Consider the following 21608-nt stretch of genomic DNA (forward strand, 5'->3'; position numbering starts at 1 on the left):
TCCCACCCGCACTTTATGAGATACTCGCGGATAAAACGGATCCAATGAGAATAGGCCGACACTCCCCCCTTCTGAAATAGCTTGACAACCGTGCTCCTATTATTAACCCAGCGTGCTATATGGCAGCAGGAGGGCATATATACTACACATAGCTGGAAGTCCGCTACTCGAGTTATTTCGGAGCAGTGTGTGAGAGGCAGGAACCCACAGAGCCCGGAGCCCCCCATAGGCCGATCTGCTTTATCCCTGCACAAAGACCACCGCTGGACAGAGAACAGCTGTGTGTGCTCTTGGAGCTGACCGCCACCTTGAACACTGAGAAATGTTTAATCATATTAGTAAAGCTATAGGAAGAAGAATGCTATTTAATTATGCGGTTTTGCACCATATATATTCTGCAGATAAACCTGTATAATAATTCTGAATATTAAGATCAAGCAAACAGAGGTTCAATGAAAAAGGAGCAACGACTCAAATAAACCTGTTTAAACAACCCAGTATGTCCAATTTTAAAATTGCATTTATTGCATTTTTATTTATGTATTTATTTGAAACCTTTTTTTGTATTCATGGTTATGACGGCTGCTAATTGGAGGATTTTATTCATGATGGTATAGAGGGCTTTCCAAAAGGCTTTTGCTGTATTCCAAGACTAAACACATGTTCCGCCAGGCAACATGTAAAGCACTTCATTAAGACTATGTGCCAGGAGAATGCCAGCTCTTTAAACAATAAAAGTAATCATTGGGGGTGCAGTTTAACACATTTGCCGTCAGGTGGCGCCAGAGTACAAGACATTTGTTCAGGCGCTTAGATGCACTGACGCTCCAGTTAACTTCAAGTGCAAACAGGTGTCGTTCTTTGCTTGCATTTCGCTTTGCATGTGTCTTTAAAATTTTTCTTATGCATGATGATATGCAGAAAAATAAACGTGTTCAAGTGAACGTAGCCCTAATTCCCCTCATGTATGTTGGTGTTTTCTGTATTCATTTAATGTGTTTGAAAAATAAATAAAAAATGCAGAAGGGAAGGGAAGTGACAATGGAGATAGTCGGAGACATTGTGGATAATTATGTTACATCATCAGGTTTGCAGTTAGAGAAGGTTATGGTGCTGGCGCATTAGTTTGAAATGAATGTCGAAAACCTCTAAATGAAACCATGGGCTGTGTGTTTGCTCCCTGTCTGTCCGCCTTGCAGTGAGTCTGGGCGGTGGGAGGGGGGATGATGCTCCAGCTCCTGTCACACATGCTGTACAGCAACAATAATATTTGGAGAGTTAGAAGTGACTGCGATCTGCACCACAAACCGAGACGCATGACCAATGAGCTCTCTCTTACGCACGTACCCACATTTCAGTTAACAGTGATCACTGGTGTATATGCACGACTTTAAAGCTCAGCAGCTCAGATAAGTTGGTGGCCAGAGTGGAAACGGTGCAAGATGGGCAAACAAGCTGGAAGGCAGTGCGGGTGCTTAGTTTTCTGAAGACACAAGCGGCGCTCCGTGCAATTGCGCACAACTTCTTTATTGCATGCAAACGCACCGAAGCCGAATTACTGAGTAGAATTTCCTGAGCAGGAGCAAATATGGCTATGCTTAGTTCTTTGATTATTTTCACAAAGTTTCTACTTTATTTGAAACTAACATACTGCATGGAGGTAGATTTCTGCATACCTGTTCGTGTGGATCATCAAAAGCATGAAAAGCATCTGCACCGGCGCGCGGAGCAGATGACTGAAAGACTGATAGTTTTTAGACTAAGTGCATTCAACCAGGAACTTTACCTCCATCTTACGCCGGATTCCAGTTTTCTTGAACCGGTCAGCCTGACGCTTGAAAGCGGCTCCTCAGCATCCAACGCCTCTGCAACAGCTGACTTACGGGAATGCTTTTACTCCGGGGATGTCAACGCCGAACCGGACTCCTACGCCGCGCTCAGCCTGTGTAAAGGTCTCCATGGGGCTTTTTCCTATAACGGCATGGAGTATTTCATCAGCCAGACCAGAACTGAAGACGCAGCAGCCGCGTCTGGATATGGAAAAACTTTCGACAGGACGCATGTCATCCGCCGCCGGAGACGCGCTACGCACTCAGGCGGCAACTTCACCAGCAGGTGTGGAGTTGCACCTGACACCAATTTCAACATTTCCCTGGAGAAATACAAGCACATCAGCGAACTGGCGATTGATGGCATTACTGAAACTGTGTTGAAAACCTTGGGGAGGTCCAAGAGGTTTGCCTCCATCCCCAGGTTTGTGGAGGTGCTGGTGGTGGCAGATGAATCTATGGCTAAATTTCACGGGGATGACCTAAAGCATTACCTCCTGACCCTGATGTCAGTAGCAGCCAGGCTTTACAAGCACCCCAGCATTCTCAACTCCATAAACATAGTGGTGGTGGGTTTCATGGTCATAAATGAAGCTGACAAGGGACCCAAGGTTTCCAGTAATGCAGCCCTGACTCTGCGCAACTTCTGCTCCTGGCAGAAGAAGTTGAATAAACACAGCGACAAGCACCCAGAATACTGGGACACTGCCATACTGTTCACCAAACAGGTAAGCAGGGGAGGAGTGAGCTGCACCAAACCCAGCTGTAATGCATCACATTGGTGGTGTAAGGATTGTAATGTTGCACTCAAACACAACTTGTGCATGGGTGAATTAAGAGACAAAAATGGGCCCCTGGGCACAGACATGTAAAATACTGTAAGGGACACTCTTTCAGTCTTTTTTGCAGGTGAACCAGAACTCCCATACTCTCAGAGACACAAAACTACTCAGTGAAGTTAATTGTATTAACTTTACAACAAGAAATATTAACTGTCACTTCACACAGGTCTGTGCCCTGTGTTGGTGCAGCCTGTCAACCGCACAGCCCTGCTAGTCCCATTTCTTCTAGTTCAATGAGTCACTGGAAAAGAGCAACTGAGCCAAATCTTTCCATGAAAGACCTCACCTCTGTCGGCTTCTACAGAATAAGAACTGGGTCACTATCTGCCTATAAAGGCACCTTCATGATGATCAGACCATTTTTTAAGAATCCAATTAGAATCCAAATTCCTTCTTCATTCATTCAAGATGATGTAAATTGACACTATCTAAAGCATTCAGCTGGTCACAGCTGCCAGATAATCCCATGTGGCCACCAGAGCTGCCACCATTGCCTAGTAAATCTTTCTCCACAGTCACTAACTTCTCTCTGTCTCTCCCACTCTGATGCCTGGTTATTGGTGCCTGCTTTCCATTAGGTCCAGTTTGGCTCTGGCTGGCCATCTGAAACATGTCCTCTTTCTTTCACTCCATAGCAACATACAAAAACACTTCAAGGACAAAACGACTTAAAAGTCACCCCAACACTGGGGAACGATCCCTTATTTACTGAGGGCAATTATATGTAGGAAAGTCCAGGTCCGATGTTGTTGTCCTTGTATGGCACAATGAGTGCAACTGCTGAAATGGAAAAAGTCTTGTAATAGGTTACGGAGAGCAAGTGGTGTGGAATACACATGGCTGGCAGAGGGTGCTTCTGGCATCACTGGGCCTCAGTGTAACACTGGGTTAATAAGTTCGTCCTCCACTTTAGTGTTTACTCTGAACACTACAATAGCACAGGGAAGTCATTTGTATATAACATCATTTATGCCCAGAAATATTGAATCAGAGACAAAATAAGTTTTAGTCACAAAATACTGTCCAGTAAGCCTTAGGACAGAGGCACCTATATCTTCCTGATGCAAAATCTTAAAAAAAATAAATAAATAAGTTTACCATGTTCACCATCTTATTTTAGCATGCTAGCATTAGCTAATTAGCAATAAACACCGAGAACATTTGAGGCTGATGGGAATATCATGAGTCCTGCAGTATTTGATTATAAACCAAAGCACCTGATGATGGCGCAAGATTCAGGAGATCACCACTTTAGGGAAATGTGAATTCCTGTAACACATGTCATGGCAATCCATGCAACAGTTGTCAAGACATTTTAACCAGAAAAATAAATTATCAACCTAATGGTGGTGCTAAAGGTAAAATCAGGGGATCAACAAAGTCATTAGGATTCATCCTCTGGGGATCATGAATGTCTGTAACAATAAAAAGAACAGCTTTCACTGCAGTTGAGAAGAACCAGATTGTTCGCGAACGTAACATCACTACTGCCAGGTACAGCCAGATATAGCCAATTAGTAGAAATGGAAGTACAACATAGAGAAAATAAGAGATAGTGAGATATTAAGTGGTACACTGGTAAAGATAAGACTATCATGGAGTTTTTGTCATGGTTTTACTCACCCTGGGCTGTGTGCTGCAGGTGGAACTCATCTTGTCCTTCCAAACTCTCTTCTTACCTCTTACCTCTAACTAAACACCAAGAGGAAATGTGTGGTGGGCTATCTCCCCTGACCCTCTGCTTCAACATATTCAAAAGTCAGAACAGAGAAACAAACCCATGTGCTTTGTATTAGTCTGGTGGTCTATTGGTCTGTTCATTCTGTAGCTCAAGATTTTCCAAGATTTTTATGAGAATGAAATGAAAGGCGTGTTACAATTAACATGTCTCTGTGTCACCAGGATCTTTGCGGGGCCACAACCTGTGATACACTGGGTATGGCTGATGTTGGAACCATGTGTGACCCAAAGAGGAGCTGCTCCGTCATTGAAGATGATGGCTTGCCTTCCGCTTTCACAGCTGCCCACGAACTTGGTAAGAAAGTTGTTTGTATTTGCTGTGAGAAACATTCATTATCAGGGATTGCACACTCCCATTATGCATTTTAGATGTATGCTAATGCACAAGAGTTGCATATAACCTAAGCCTAAAATGTCAAAGGAATTTTGCAGTCAGGTTTAAGATGAGCATAATCAGTGTAGAAACTGGCCTGGCCAGAGGGCTTTGCAACTTTCATGATGATCTATATGGCTGTCCTAGTCCCAGTGCACTGCTGGGTTTCAATCATAGCAGTGATTTAATTGCATTTACCTGATGTTCTGTTTGTAAATTGTTTTGTAAATAAAATAGATTGGCACAATCAAAACCAGCAGGTCTCTGGGCCAAGGTTGAGATCTATGCATGTTTGACATTACAGCTGCACAGCATAACTTTGCACACTGGCAGCTGCAAATTGAAAGTGAGAGATAACAGAAAAATCTGAAGTTCAGTCTGTAAAATACAGGGGGCATAAGTCAGTACACCCCTATGTTAAATTCCCATAGAGGCAGGCCGATTTTTATTTTTAAAGGCCAGTTATTTCATGGATCCAGGATACTATGCATCCTGATAAAGTTCCCTTGGCCTTTGGAATTAAAATAGCCCCACATCATCACATACACTTCACCATACCTAGAGATTGGCATGGTTTTATTTCAGTTAGCCTAATAGCTGGTTTGATTTGCATTGAGAGATGATTTCATGGAAAGTACCCCATGCCGATCTCTAGGTATGGTGAAGGGTATGTGATGATGTGGGGCTATTTTAATTTCAAAGGCCAAGGGAATCAGGATGCATAGTATCCTGGATCCATGAAATAACTGGCCTTTAAAAATAATAATCTGCCTGCCTCTATGGGAATTTAACATAGGGGTGTACTTACTTATGCCCCCTGTATTTTAAGGAAGAACATTTATTTATTTACGATACATTATTCATTCACAAACAAAATTGCTGTCCTTAAAGGTTGGATTTTTCCTCATTTTTTTAATTAAGGCATTAAGATCAATTTCCAAAAGATGATTTTTTTATTCCTCTTTTAAGTCAACTTTAGCATGGGTGTCCTAATATTTTCACATGACTGTATGATCTTCGATATTGAACATGGATTGTGCTAGTTGCCGTGGAAATGGCATTGGAATAGTTGAACCTTTTGTGAAATACTTATTTGCTTTTTTTCCGAAAATGAGATGAGAAAATTTATACCAATCTTATGTTGGTGCATGTACAGAGCAAGACAAGACTCAGGGCATGGTTTGCATAGCTTAGCATAAGGACTGTAAGAAAGGGATACACTAATTTGCATGTTTTTGCTAAACCTGTGCAGAAAGCAAAATGTCACATGCTGTAAATATTTCCTGGCATTCAACAGCTACATATTGTAACTGTGCGCAGCTTCCCAAAGTCTTGTAGTCACAGTGAGGTTGCCAGGTTTGGTTTCTTTGTGTTAGATACACCAAATGTATCTCACAACCTATGCCATAGCCAGAGATGTTACACTAAAGTAGTCTACTGGCCAGATGGATAAACTGTTCTTTTGTGAAGAAATAACTGTCCAAAACTGTCACTTACTGACTATACTATACAAGATACACTGTGAAAAAATGAATAGACATATGTTTACACTTTGGAGCCAGGCTAGCTGTATACACTCGTTTTCAGTGTTTGTACAAGCTAGGCTAACCACATCCTTGCTCCAGCTTCCTACTTAACCCACAGAAGATTAATACGAATCTAAGAATGCTGACCCATTCTTTTTATTTCCAATTCGCATCAAGGATTTTAGCATTGCTAAATAGCTAGCTAAAATGAACCAATATTGATTGGCATAATGTTAGCTGTTTCATGGTAAGTGTGTGCTGTTGTTTCCCAACTAGGCCACAGAGAAGGTATTTCGTGAACCAGAATGCCTGAATTCTGACTTTATACTGAAGTTTTGAGTTATCACTTCCTGTGGATGGTGAAGTGTAGTTTTGACAAATAGGGTTAATCTACCACGATGCAATTTCTTTATATTTATCTGTGATTTAGGCTGATATTATGTATGTAATCTCCTTTTTGCAGCTTAAAATTACCTGTCAAAGGTGAACATAAAAAAGGAGCAATGCTAATCCTGCTTTTTCGATGAAATTTAATGGGTGATATATGAACTGCATGTACTTTAGTTTGACAAACTCTTAAAACTGTCTAGTTAAGGCAAATCCTATGAATAATACAAATTACATATTTTCACATTTTCAATAATCAGTGGTTGAGAATGTAAAAGAAGCAAGACTCATGCCTGAAACCAGATGCACAAGTAACTCCTGAGGCCCCCAGAGAGGCATTGGTTTACACTGTCCTCATTACACAATTTCCCCTCGAAACGGTCCTGTCTCATGATTGAATATGCGGAAACACATCTATGTTTCGTTTTTTTGGATTGTTCTGCATGTCCATATTTAGGGAATTAAATGATTTCCTTGGGAACTAAATTCCCCTGTCAGGCCTGGTTTAGAACATGGACGTACATAAGCCACGCTGTATATTCCCATGCTTAACTGCATTCCTGTCTGCTATGACATCAGCTTTCAAATCAGTCCAAGTTTAGTTTGCTTTGCCTTATACATACATGTGTGCTGTGATGTCTGGAAAAAAGTTTCTCTTTTTTGGTAATATTTTCATCACCACAGATACAGAATATGCCCAGTAACTCTTACTAACTGCTTATTGTGTTTTAAAATATTGGAACTACTTAACGCTAACAAAGGCATAACCTTCTGTCTCTCTTCCCACCCTACCCTCATCCCTCAGGCCACGTCTTCAACATGCCCCACGACAATGTGAAGGCGTGTGAGGAGGTATTTGGGAAACTAAAGGACAACCACATGATGTCTCCCACACTGATTCAGATCGACAGGAGCAGGCCCTGGTCTGTGTGCAGCGCAGCCATCATTACTGAGTTCCTGGACAGAGGTCATGGTTAGTAAACACTTCCTGTATATGTCTCTGGACTCAGATGGACCACTAATTCTGTCAAGGCTTCATGCTTTCAGCTGGTTGTAATCTAATTGCGCCCACAATAACAGACCTTGGCTCTAGTTCGTCATGGTTACATTTGTAATTTCAATATCAGTTTCAACTTTCAACAAAATAAAATATTCATATTACTACTAAGTACTGTATCTATTTGGATAAAATATTTGTTTTTCTTTGTTAAGCGAGTGTTTATTCTTGAGTGTTTTTTTTGTACCTAATGAAATTCGATTATTCGAGGATAAAACAAACCTAACACTATGTCTAAGTTGACGAGGGAATCAATCAACAATAACGACTAACTTAAATAAAAAAAATGTGTAGCCTAATGTGAAAGTGATCACTTGTAGTGATGAACCCAAAGAGAAGTATCACCAGACTCCCTCAGCTCTGCGAAGCGTTTTAGCTTCTTTCAACTCATTGTTTTGGTTTTCTGGCCCACAACTTTAATGTTTTGGTTCAGTCACAGCACTCTCAACAACTTTGTTTCTAGCCACATCAGACAGCTGTTTTTGCTAAAAAAATAAATAAAAAAAGCTCTGATACACTTACTGTACCAAATAGCAAACGACAAATGTAGTGATTAGCTGGCAAACGTAGAACATTTTGCAGATTTCCTTCCTGGGAGTTGATTAGATGCAAAACAGAAGGTTGATGGAACTAGAAAAAATGAATGCAGCTTTAAGAAAACTTTTGGTTGGTGGACACATGTAGTTGTCATGTCATGTCATATAATACAAGTTAATGGTGAAATGATTGAATAATCCACGCCATAGCACATTAAAACCAATGCTAAATTACTTTACATGGGATCAGAATTCTGGATTCTTGGCTATAAATCCTGTTTTAACAACAAGCTGAAAGGGATGCAGCACCCAGCTGAGTCCTCATAGCTTTAAGCAAGGCAAGTTAAGTGCTTGAGGATGCCAAACTAACAGAGTTCCTTGTTATATGCTAATCAGAGCTAAAAACAAAATGGTAGAAAAATTCTATTTATGTAATATCTGAGGACATTTTGTTATATTTTGATGTTGTCACATCCAGATATAAAGTATATACTACAGTGGTGGATGAGAGCATATAAAAGTAGGCTAAATGTCAGATTTTTAAGCCAGAAAGATGATTCTTTTGTAGAACTAGCACATACTGCATCCTCACTAGCCTCAATAGACTACAATGTATCCACAAGAAATGCAGAAATGTGAAACACTTCATGGCAGAATTACACTTGAAATAAGAGTGCAATGAACATCACCCAGTGAAGAAACTGTGTATACGAGGAAGTATCTTTCTTTGAGATTTTATTTCATATGCCGATGATGACATACATTATCCACTTTTAGTATCGACATTCAATATACCATTCATAACTTCAATAATATATCGTTCGGCTGTTTCTTCTCAGTAGCTCCCTTATGCCAAGTCTTTTTCTGTCTGTGTGTAAACTCCTGTAAGTGCCTGTGAGTGGATTCTGTGTAATAGACAGAATTAGCACACCAATGTATTACCTCCTCGCAACCAGCCCACTTACTGTAACAAGCAAATTAGTCTTTACCAAGTTCAACACTCCAAAGCTAACACTACTGTCTTTTCTACATGAGCCAATCTTAACATTATCTGGTACCTGCACTGTCTCATATAGACAGCTTGCAGTCTGCTTTTGTACAGACTGAAGACACAGTTATTGAACATAACCGTACCAACAGTTTTAAGCTCTTTCATAAACATTATTTGAATGCTTTAATCCATAGTTTTATGTCGCTTTGTACAACATTTAGTCATTGCCTTACATGAACTTACCAGAGCACTCTTGCAATGCATAACAGTTTTAAACAGCGTCATTCTTTCTCAGGGACATTTGATACAAGAAAGATGATAGATACAGTACATATGTTCCTCTTACTTAAAGATGACCAAAGTTTGTTTTACTCTTATAGTTGATTGATATATTGTTTTCAGTTTCATGGACTGATGAATCACAGTTTCTATTAATTCTGACTTCACTAACAAGGAGTCTACGTGGGTCTAGTGTAGAAATATTTGGTTAACCACAAATTTAGCAAATAAAAAGTACTATTTTCACCACATCAGTCAAATTATCACAAAATGCCATGGTAAAGATTTTATTGTTTTAATTAGATGTTTGCCCCTAAAGCTTCATTGGTTGATTTATTGGCCATATGGTTGCAGTGCAACAAGCTATAAAAAAAAAAAAAAAACATTGACATATTAACACCTCAATAGGTTGATATGGCGAATGTGTTAGCAAACAGTTGCCTAGACAGAGTATTCATATTAACAGCAGCATTCATGTTCCTGTCCACCATAAACATACGTCTGATATTCACTTTTCCTTTAGCTGCTCTATGTTTTGGTCTCCATTAACTCCTTGTCGCTAACTTTGTCTGCCTGCTGTTTGGTGCTGGTGGGTAGTGTTAAATGGCTTCATTAGCTTTTGCACTGAAAACAGCTGCCTGCTGCCGCTTGAAACAAGGTTGATGAGAGCGCTGAGACTGAATGACGTAAGTGATTCAGTCTCAGGTAAGCGAGCATCCACAAAGCGTACCTCCTATGGAGCCATTTTGTTGCTAACAAGCCATCACCCGCCGTTAGCATCCCATTGACTGCCATTCATTTTGGCGCCACTTTGACAGCGAATAACTTTATATCTGAAGTGTTTAAAGACTCTATATGTCCATTGTTTATTTCTAAAGAAACACGACAATGTATAAAAGGCTCCATTACCTTGTAGCAGATGTTTTTGTAAAAATAGGTTAACAATTGTGTCATAACCACGCGACTTACTGTCGCATAGTAGAGGAATTACCGTATAGTACAGGAGAAGCTCGCAGGCAGTTTCGACTTACATTAGCTGTTTAAGTTTAATTACTAATGTTAACTAGCATTTTAGTTAGCAATAATTAGCCTGTGTCCATGTTATCTCCTTACATATACCTACGCTCTCCGTCTCTGCAAGATTGGGAATGATTGAGATTTCTCTTTCAGAACAGGTTGCTCACGTCACATCTACGTCGTCAAGCTCAGTTGGAGGCTGCGCAGTAACGCTGGAAAAGTGCTTCATATAGACTTCACTGGTTTCCATGGAAATCTATGACATCACATTGTCCATTTCTTTAACTGTCTATGATGACAACAGTAAAGCCTTAAAGTGCTCATATTATGCTTTTTGGCTTTTTCCCTTTTCTTTATTGTGTTATATGTCTTTTTTGTGCACGTTATAGGTATTGTAGTCCAGCCTTTACTTCCGTGACGAACGTGCGTCACTTTGTAACACGTTATAACGTCCTCATACCCTGCTTCTGACTGGGTAGTAGTCCTTATCTAGGTACTATGCATGTGCGACTCCCAACAAAGATGGAATAGAAGTGAGATGCCTCACTCTGTAGGTAAAACAGATCAACACACAGGGTGAAAAGAGGAGCTGCAGCAATGTGCAGTACAACAAAAATATGGTGTTTTTTGAAAATTAAACCATGTAAACCTATTCTGATATAACCTCTAAATACAAGTATGAGCCTGAAAATGAGCATAATATGAGCACTTTAAAACCAAAACAATGAGCTGAAAGATGAACTCCATCGAGCTGAGGGAAACTGCAGAGTTGATGAGGAATCTCTGTGGGTTTGTCAAGCAGCGTCTTAGATATGACACGTAGTAATTTTCCCCATTGTAAATACAAAAATATCAATTAGTGGAGCTTTAAGTTTTCTGTGTTTAAAGTGAATGTTTGTGAGTGAATGCAGCTGTGGTCTGATTGTTTGCAATGTTGTTTGTTTGTTTCTGTAGGAGACTGTCTGTTGGACCAACCTCAAAGGCAGCTGTCTCTCTCAGACAACCTGCCTGGTTCCAGCTACAGTCTGCACCGCCAGTGTGAGCTTGCTTTCGGCCCCGGATCCAAGCCCTGCCCGTACATGCAGCCCTGCTCCAAGCTGTGGTGCACCGGGAAGGCCCGCGGCCAGTTGGTCTGCCAAACCCGACACTTCCCCTGGGCAGACGGCACCAGCTGTGGCAACGGCAAGGTCTGCTACCGAGGAGCCTGCACTGATAAGAACAACACCATGCACATCAAGGTGAGAGAGTGCGGAAAGAAAACCCTGTCCTGCTTGGTCTTTTTTATTACATGTTGATGTACCATTGTGTTTGTGTTTCTTTTGTCCCAGGTGGATGGCCGGTGGGGGAAGTGGGGAGCATTTGGAGACTGTTCCCGAAGTTGTGATGGAGGAGTTCAGCTGGCAAAGAGGGAGTGTGACAACCCTGTTCCTGAGAATGGAGGCAAATACTGCTATGGCCTTCGCATCAAATATCGCTCCTGTAACTTCAACTCTTGTCCTGAAACAGGTACACTAGTCTCTGTTTGCTGTTGTCTACCTCTGTCTAAGGACCTTCAAGGACCCATTGTTGACTAAGAATTTCAAGTAGCAAATCTGCCACCATTATCATCATAAAATGCACAGAAGTGAAATCCATTAGGGGCTTAGTGAACAGTCAATTGCAAAACTGCAATCACATTCTATAAGGTCAAGAGTGTTGCAGTAGTTGTCAACTAATCTGAGGTTCTTTTTACATCTCCAGGTAAGAGTTTCCGTGAAGAGCAGTGTGAGGCGTTTAATGGCTTAAACCTGAACACCAACAGACTAGGTTCCTCTGTGGTTTGGGTTCCTAAATATTCGGGCATCTCTCCCAAAGACAAATGCAAGCTTATCTGCCGCGCCAACGGGACTGGGTACTTCTATGTCCTCGCTCCAAAGGTATGTAGCTTTTAGGATTTGGTATGTTCACTTAACCGCTCCTCCTGATTGTAACCACACCATCCAACTGTATCATCTTTAATTAACTCTTTTTCTATCACGAAAAAATGGAATTACTACAAGACAATACAATATATTTACTAGACAACCCTGTGTTAATAAAGTAGAGAAACTACAACTAGCCAAATTACATATTGATTGCTTTCACTGGAGGCTGATTTGAGCCTAATAATTGCTAGCTGTTGTTTTACCCTGTAGACGGTACATGCTATGAATAAAAACCAAAGTCCTGCTGCACTCAGATCTGTCTAAAACACTAAGACGTGACTTTGGGGAATTCTGTCAGTATTCTGAGATAAACTCAGGTATCAACTCCTGTATTTGCTAATGTAATCTCTCGTGTCATTGAAAACCTCATCATGCGTCAAAACCTCATGGGAGGTGTAGTTGAAACATTTAGATTAGATTAGATAGATTATTTAGCAGCTCTCTGTTCACAAAGGTTTGGCGTGTAACTGCTCGGTATGAGTCGGCCCTTATTCAAAATGCAAGAAGTAACGGCTAGTTCTATCCACAACAAAGCAGTGAAAGGTGATATGTTGGTGGCAGTAGAGAGAGTGGCTGCTGCTGCTGCTGATTGAGGAAGGGAAACATGCAGGGACAGTATCACTTCACAGCTGTGGCTTGTCAGCAACTATGTATGCAACCAGAAAAGAAAAAAAGCTTGTAACAGCAATACAGGCCAACATCTCGTTTACACTAAAGGACACACTACACTCCCTCTGGTGCTACTTTGCGACTTTCTATTTATGTAGCTCTTTGGTTCATTATGTTTGTTTAGAAAGAAGAATAAAGTATGTAATTATGGAAGACCATATATGTGGCAACACTTTCTGTCTTGCTCTTTCTTTCCCTCTGTTTTTCCTGCTCATATTATCCACCTTAAGATCAGCATGATGCAATGTCTCAAACCCTGCAGGTTGTGGATGGGACTCCCTGCTCTCCAGACACCTCAGCTGTATGTGTTCAAGGAAAATGCATCAAGGCAGGCTGCGATGGCAAGCTGGACTCTAACAGGAAGTTTGACAAGTGTGGTGTGTGTGGCGGCGACAACCAGGGCTGCAAGAAGGTCTCAGGAATGTTCACCAAACCTATGTAAGTAGCATATTAGCACATACTGCATCACTACATAGTATTACATCTAAACTGCCGGGACACGTCAGAATGTCAATGTTGATGTCAAGAGGTTTGCAGTGGAAATGTCTTTGGTGAATTGTGTTACTGAAGGAAGGAAAAGATAACTGAGCTTTTTCAATCTCTACTGGCATCAGAAACATCTAAGAGGAAATACAAGCAGCCCATGCTGACCAATCACAGTTCTCCCAACATGGTATTTTTGTAGCCGCTGCACCCAAAGAGCCTAAGCACATAACCACCGTAGCCTCTTAATGCAGAACTATCAATTAAGCTTTAGGAATAGCCTAGAGGTAGGCATTTGACATAAAGTGTGCAGTGGTTCCCAATATATTCATGGAAATAAATAATCTGGATGTTGTGGAGTTATTCTAAACACTAAAGAGAAATGATTTAAGGAAATTTTAGGCAGACTGTATCTGGGTCTGGAAACTGGATGATATAACAATCCAAGACATAGCCTAGCGTAGTTTAAAAACTGGAAACAGATGGAAACAGCTAGCCTCGCAAAGTTAATGAGGCCTTTAAGCTCTTTCAAAAATTTCCACAATGTAACTTGTGTATTTAACACATTTACAAATTCAAAACATTGTGATTGAATGAGCTACCACTGGAGCATCTCTTTTAAATGTATTGGTGGCTGGAGTCAACAAGTTAACAAGAAAATAAGACGTGTATTTTTTTAACAGTCTTTGTACTAAGTTAGGCTAACCATGTCCTGGCCCAATCTCTCTACTACAAGCATAGAAATCGAATTGATGTTCTCATTTGACTCTGGCTATGAAGGCAAACGACTGTTTCCGAAAATATCACAGTGTTCCTTTAAGTGGAGACATTCATGTAGAATATCTTTCAGCATTGACACGTGATTGTTTGCCACCAAACCTTCTTTGATTTGGCGGGAAATCATCTATGTTTACTTTATTAGACAAAGTGATACTGTTTAAAGACGAAGTGATAAACAATAAGATTTACCATTTTGTGAGAAATTGGTGAGAAATGGTCAGAATTTGCACAAAGGAGCATCTGCAAGGTAAATAGAGGCAACCAATCACCTTGACCATGGTCTCATGTTTATGTTAATTATACAAAGGTAAAAGGACTGGACAAGATGGCACCAATGTATAGTGACACACTGTGATCTACTCACTCTCTGGAATCCTTTACATTGATGATGTTTATGAATACATGAAGTGCTTTTAAGTTTACAAGTTACATTACATCCATCGTCTTGAAAGAATAACCATTGGCCATTCAGCGTTATTAATGCCCTACATCGCCACACTTTCTTTTCAGTCATGGCTACAACTTTGTGGTGATGCTGCCTGTTGGAGCTTCCAACATTGACGTCCGTCAGCGTGGCTACCGAGGAATGGTCAGCGATGAAAACTACTTAGCAGTGAAGAATCGGCATGGCAAGTACCTGCTGAACGGCAACTACGTGGTGTCAGCCGTGGAGCGCGACTTGCTAGTGAAGGGCAGCTTACTGCGTTACAGCGGCACCTCCACATCCGTGGAGATTCTTCAGGCCACCAGACCCCTGCAGGAACCTTTGACTGTAGAGGTGCTCTCGGTAGGGAAGATGACTCCTCCCAGGGTGCGCTACTCCTTCTACATCACCAAGGAGAGCAAGGAGCAGAAGACTCTGCGGAAAGAAGAGAAAAGCCACACCGCGCATAATAGTGTCTTGGTGGACAGTAATAGGGTAGAAGCTAAGACGCAGATGATGGGTAAGAGGCCGGTCAGTCATTGGGTGACAGGAAGTTGGGATTCGTGCACAGTGACTTGTGGGAATGGTCTGCAGAAGAGACTGGTGCAGTGTCAGAGCATGGAGGGGCGTCCTGCAGTGGACTGTGACAGTGCTGACAGGCCTGTAGCAGTGAGAGCATGTGGTGATCCATGTCCCATGTGGGATGTAGGGGCCTGGTCTCACTGCTCCAAGTCCTGTGGAAGGGGCTTTAAAAGGAGGCCAGTGCGCTGCATGACCGAGAATGGTCTAAATCTACCCAGAGACCACTGCTCTGGAAGGAGGAAGCCTCAGGAACTGGACCTCTGCAATCTGAAGCCATGTTAAAGCAGAAGAGACACAACCAAAGGACTTATTTTTGTCAGCCAAAGTGACGATTTGCCCAAATCAGCATGATAATGATCCCACGGCTGTGTTGGGTGGAAATACTCTCAAATGCAGCCTGACTGTGTCTGAAGGGGCGTCTGCTACACTGAAGAAAGCCAATGGAGACAGAGAGGGTCTCCCTCTATTGTATGAAAAGACAGATATCAGTTTAGATAAGAGAAAAGAATGAAAGCTGTCTTCTTGTAAACTGTCAAACCATCTGCCTCAGTTTTGACTTGTGGTTAGTCTACCTCTACCAGGAAAGATGACACAATGCCTGAGCATATACAGAGAGTAACAGAGGAGAAAGATGCAGAGACACACACATCTGCACACAAACATAAATTCTTGGTAAAGTTACCTGCGTGGGATGAAATTGCAAAAGCAGAGAGAAGTCCAGACAGACAGACAAAGCATGGTGAGATATAACCTCACCACTCACACTGTGTGTTATCACAAGCAGATATCTCACCTGTGAATTGACACTGTTCTCTTTTCACTAAAGAACTAATCAAAATGTGAATGACAGTACTGTAACATTCATGCACCATTCAAGACCTGATTGGTCCATGCAGTTTCTGCATCTTTTTTGTAATTTGTCTTTATTCAGTGCTTTGGCTGTTTGATGTAGAATAATCAAAGCCAGCAGCCAATCACACTGCCAGTCAGAGTTAGATCATAGCTTTACAAGCTTCACATCCTTACAAAATGAAAAAAACAGTCAATATATTACGCACCTGATACAATCTTTATGAATTTGATCAATATCAAAGAACTCCTGAATTTTACTCGTGACCAAAAAAGTAAAAATATTTTTTTTATAAGAGGAAAATAAGTTTAGAGCTAAGATGCATATTATATCCAGTGAATGTAGGCTGTTTGTATGGTGCAATCATAATGCGTCTGTGTCTGTTTTGTGTAAACTACAAACTAAGCAATGCTCCTGTTTGTTCTGTTGCCAAAGAATTATAACCTTTCAAAAAGCCTTAGTACTTTGAGACACGTCTCTGATGGAACTTCTTTTGTCTGCTACAACATGTACACATATATATATATGTATGTAGCAGATCTGCTAAATACATCACTAGTCCTGTGTTTTCCTCTGAGAAAAAACTAAAACCAAAAGGGACAAATGAATAGCCTATTAATTATTTTTGGTTTTATGATGGCGCCCTCCTAGTTTTGCATTAATTCAATGGAATCCCGTTTGGAATCCAAGATGGAGACATTTCGATAGAGCCAATTAAATCTTGCATAAAGCATTAATGTCCGTGTTCAATCATGGGCATGGCAGACGGTCACACTGAGCCAGACAGCAACCTGTTACACAACACAAGATCTTCAGACTCTGATCAACAACTACATTAGCTGTCCTGCTAACGTCTCCTTCTTATCTAACTTACAACCATGAACACACGTCTTGTCCTGCACCTTAGCTTATTGAACAAGCCACAAAAACAAGAACATTCTTCGGGGGAAAGAGCACGGCTAACGTCAGTGTGTGCAGACTAGATAGCTAATTAGCTGCTCAGCACATTAAACAGCATGTGAACGCAAATGCCACCCGGGTCCATTCAAATGCTGCTGTGCTCCTTACGGTTCAATACCAGTAACAACACACTGTCTGCCCGTTACATGAAGACTACAGCCCTACATGTTTGTTTACTTTGTCTCTCGTTACTTATGGTGTAGTCTGGCTTTGCCAGACCTTCCTTCACAGCGCTGCGGTTTACGGTGTAACACCAGCACTCTGGCAGCTTGCCAAAGCAATCTGAGGATGTCATCTTGGGTTCTAGGAAATTGTGATGGACATTTATTTTTTACTATTTCCTAAGACTAAGAGATCAAACGATTGAGGTTTGAAGTTTGCGCCTTCATGAAAAAAGGAGGTTGTTGTCAGTTTTGAAGAAGGTATTGATCTAGATTTCTCAAACTGTAGATGTAGCATATACCACTTCTCTACTGAGTATCTATGTTCACTAGGTTAAATTCCTTACAGTAATTGATTAGATTAGCAATAATAATAATAATAATAATAATAATAGTGGTTTATTCATTGAATCCTTTTCTAGTAAAACACTTTCCAGTTAGAAAGATATAAGACAATGGCAGGACCTAAGCAGCATTTAAACAGTTAAAAATCAGCAAACAACATAATACATAGCAGAAGTAGAAAATACAAAAGACTTAAACATACAATCAATTAAATAAAACATTCCCAATTACAGACATTGGCTATGCAAAAGGCATGAAGAAAGAAAACGTATTAGTGGTTTAAGACAAAGAATCAAGACATAACAATAATCTAGGCATTAATATTGTTAAATGAATACGCTGTTTTCAGGTAATGCGGTTGCCCTCCTCAAAGCTCTATGAATACAATGCATGTTGGCTTGTGGCATCGCCTCAACTTTCACAGTCTTTTGTCCTGCTGCTGCATAGCTGCTTCATCACCTCTTGCCCTTAATGACATATTGCAACATGCCAGCCTATCATTATACTGCCCCAACCACCAAAATGTATATGGTTTGATCATTTGCTCAGGTGTTACACTTATTCTCTTTAGTGAACTGTTTCAGAAAAAGGATGTTCTTCTCTATGAAACACATCCACATGGTGAAATTAAAAGAACAGTCCTAAAACACAATCAAACACCTATTGTTGTATATCATGGCATTTTAGTTTGTTGTTTTGAAGGGACTGATTTTATTCCATTGGATAAATGTTGCTGCATTTTCAACACATCTGTGATGAAAATATGTATGCTCACAGCAGTCTTAAAAATACTTGGTAAAAGTCCAGTTTTGCTGTCACACCCTAAGATTTGAAGTGCAACTGCATCTGTCTGGACATGTTTACAATGTTCATTAATAAAAAAGACAGAAATGTACTAAAAGAAAAGAATTCCATCATCTATGCTATTATAACTTTCAACACTTCCAATTTCAACACTCTTCATGAAACAACTTGCATTTGAATGCATCAAATATCGCAGATTTGTATTTGAAGGTGGTCCTTTAAACTGATAGACCATGTCCTTCAACAAAAAAATTTATTACACTCTTAAAGCAACAATATGCAACTTTTCCCACTTCAGTCCCCCTACAGGTTGTCTCATTGGAACTACAGCTGCAGCTAAAAGTTACATAGTGTTGCTTTAATTTCCAGTCAGATTTAGTTCAGAGGACCTACCATTCAAAAGATGGCATTGTACAGTTAGTTTTTCTTTCTTTCACATCATGGTAATGTTATTTTTTTTAATCAGTTGTCTTTTGTATTGTATACTATGTATACATTCATCTAGCTGTATGAAAAAAAGAATGTATATATACATATAAGATTATAAGCCAATGCTGAATCATGATTGATGATCTGTCTGAAGCTTTAGGTTTTAAAGTATTATTCAGATATTTTACATTAAGACAACAAGGAAATATTACTTCCCTACTATAAGTCCATCCTACATAGTTGGATGAAAGGCTGGATGGATATCTGTTGTCTCTTGAACGTCTCCCTTTGCTACAGCAGTATCTGTTACAGCAGATTTCTGCTGTGCCATGCAGTCTTCCATCACATGTCTTGATACCTCAGCTCTTCTCCAACTGAAGCTTGATCGCAGATGAAAACATGTTCATTCATCCTCTTTGGTATTCTGCTGATTCAAGCTCCGTTGTTCTGGCTGTTCTGTAATAACACACCCAGCTTGGCCAGAGCCTGCCCAGTAAGCTTAATGCATTGTTGGACAGACGTCTCTCCAACTTGGGTACCATCACCCCGAAGATTTAAGGATGAAAGATTTGGATGGTTTGCACTGTACACATAATCACATACATTCTTGTTGTTAAAAAAGAGCGTGTAAAACTAGCTGTAACTGCTCACAATTGGAACTGCATTTTAAAATAGTCAGCGGGCCAAATATAATTTAAATTTTTAAATAACTGACATACTTTCTTTGGCCTGAACCAGGATTTGAGTCTCTTTCTTGACAACCTCTCTTTGCTGCACTTCAGAATGACAGTGAAACTCCATCCTTTTAGTACAACACACACTAGTCTATATCCACGACATGTGGAATTCTGCCAGATGTCACTATTTTCAGCCGGATGTTCAGTACCTTCCGCTTTCTTTGTGTTGGAATTTTAAACTCTGGTGGATCTATGAGGACTATGGTTAACTGCTCCTCAGATCTCTGCAGGGTAAATCCAGACAGCTAGCTAGACTATCTGTCTAATCTGAGTTTTCTCTCGCAGGAGTAAAACAACTTTTGAACGTACACGTTCCACCAAAAACTTACTAACAAAAAAATATCACCAGCCTTACGCTTCTATGGTGATGCTCTATCTTGCCTTAAAGGAATACTTCACCCCCATATTGATAATTTCTATGTCAATTAGAAAACAAAGTTTTTCTTGCATGCCTCCATGGTAAACAAAGAAATCCAAAAGTGGAGATGCATTGAAGTAAAGTTTAACAACAGAAAAACGATATCAAAACGTTCATCTACAAACTCTCACACAACTCATGCAGCATAATCCAAGTCTCCTTTATCAAGTCGTATGCTCAGTACTTCCCAAACACATTTGACACATTTTCGCTAAAAGAACATTTCCACATAAACAGTCTCACACACAAACGAGTAGCACGGCTGTGCAAGCTTCTCAGATGAAAAGTGAACGAGTAGCGCGCCTGCGCAAACATGACGCTGTTGTGTGCTGTTTCTGGAGATTTTTGCCAAAATTCTATAGTTTTGGAAGTACTGAGCATTCGGCTGGATAAACCAGACTTGTGTTATACTGCATGAGTTGTGTGAGAGCTTGTAAACTGATGTTTTGATGTTGTTGTTAAACGGGGTCACTTATAACTTCAATTCATCAAGACTTTTCTCCATTTTTGGATTCTCCATTTACCATGGGGTATGCTGCATGCTGCATGCTATAAAAATGTTTTCTTCACGAAAAAGGGACACAATTGGTGAGTAATTGATATACAATTTATCATTTTGGGGGTGAAGTATTCCTTTAAGTTCACCGAATATATTTATCATGTGAGTTTGTAGAAGATTGGACACTGAGGATTGTGAGACTGAGGCCTGGGACTCTTCATGTTCAGCCTAGTGTCCAGTCCTGTAAATGTTCATCCATCCATCCATCCATCTTCATCCGCTTATCCGGGGTCATGTCGCGGGGGTAGCAGCTCCAGCAGGGGACCCCAAACTTCCCTTTCCCGGGCCACATTAACCAGCTCCGACTGGGGGATCCCGAGGCGTTCCCAGGCCAGGTTAGAGATATAATCCTTCCACCTAGTCCTGGGTCTCCCCCGAGGCCTCCTCCCAGCTATAAATGTAAATGTTCAACTAAACCAAATAGCCACATGGTCTGAATTCAACGAGATCTCACCTGAAAAAGCTTAAACCACTGAGCCAGTAGACCAGATGTGTTTTGCTTTTATAGATAATATCTGATAGAGAAAGTTTAGTCTATCTGTCAGTGCAGCCTGTGAGGGCAGTTTGCTAAAAACACAAACACCATTTCCTAGTCATCTAAGACTTTCTTTTGAAGTTGGACTGGGACAATTATCCAAAACAGACTTTTCAGCCTGAATCACAACGGTAACAGAAAAGAGAAATCACTCTCTGCTAATTGACATGTTGTGCATTTGCATTAATGAAATGGTGGTGTCAGTGTGTCTGCTTCTTTTGTAAATTCAAACACTCCTAAAAAGCAGTGACTCATCAATGTTTGATCTTTTTCTTTTGGTGTCCCTTTGGTGTCTTCTGCTCTAAAGCAGTGCCGACAGGCTGAGTTGGTA

The 21608-nt window shown here is 40.6% G+C and overlaps 1 protein-coding gene across 1 annotated transcript; it reads left to right on the forward strand.

Moving 5' to 3' along the window:
• The first annotated feature begins 1283 nt into the window (after positions 1 to 1283).
• Positions 1284 to 18643, forward strand: LOC144515763 (A disintegrin and metalloproteinase with thrombospondin motifs 15-like). The gene is made up of 8 exons (XM_078246868.1): positions 1284 to 2557; positions 4574 to 4706; positions 7503 to 7670; positions 11532 to 11815; positions 11906 to 12083; positions 12318 to 12493; positions 13473 to 13648; positions 14984 to 18643. Exons 1-8 carry the CDS (start codon positions 1589 to 1591, stop codon positions 15759 to 15761), a joined length of 2862 nt encoding a protein of 953 aa, XP_078102994.1. The 5' UTR covers positions 1284 to 1588; the 3' UTR covers positions 15762 to 18643.
• The last annotated feature ends 2965 nt before the right edge of the window (positions 18644 to 21608 follow it).

Source organism: Sander vitreus, chromosome 3, assembly GCF_031162955.1.
Source record: "Sander vitreus isolate 19-12246 chromosome 3, sanVit1, whole genome shotgun sequence".
NCBI lineage: Eukaryota > Metazoa > Chordata > Actinopteri > Perciformes > Percidae > Sander > Sander vitreus.

Coding starts and splice junctions, on each gene's coding strand:
- LOC144515763 (XM_078246868.1), top strand. CDS start 1,589: ATGGCTATGCTTAGTTCTTTGATTATTTTCACAAAGTTTCTACTTTAT. Junction 4,707..7,502: donor CACAGCTGCCCACGAACTTG/GTAAGAAAGTTG, acceptor CTCATCCCTCAG/GCCACGTCTTCAACATGCCC. Junction 7,671..11,531: donor GTTCCTGGACAGAGGTCATG/GTTAGTAAACAC, acceptor TTGTTTCTGTAG/GAGACTGTCTGTTGGACCAA.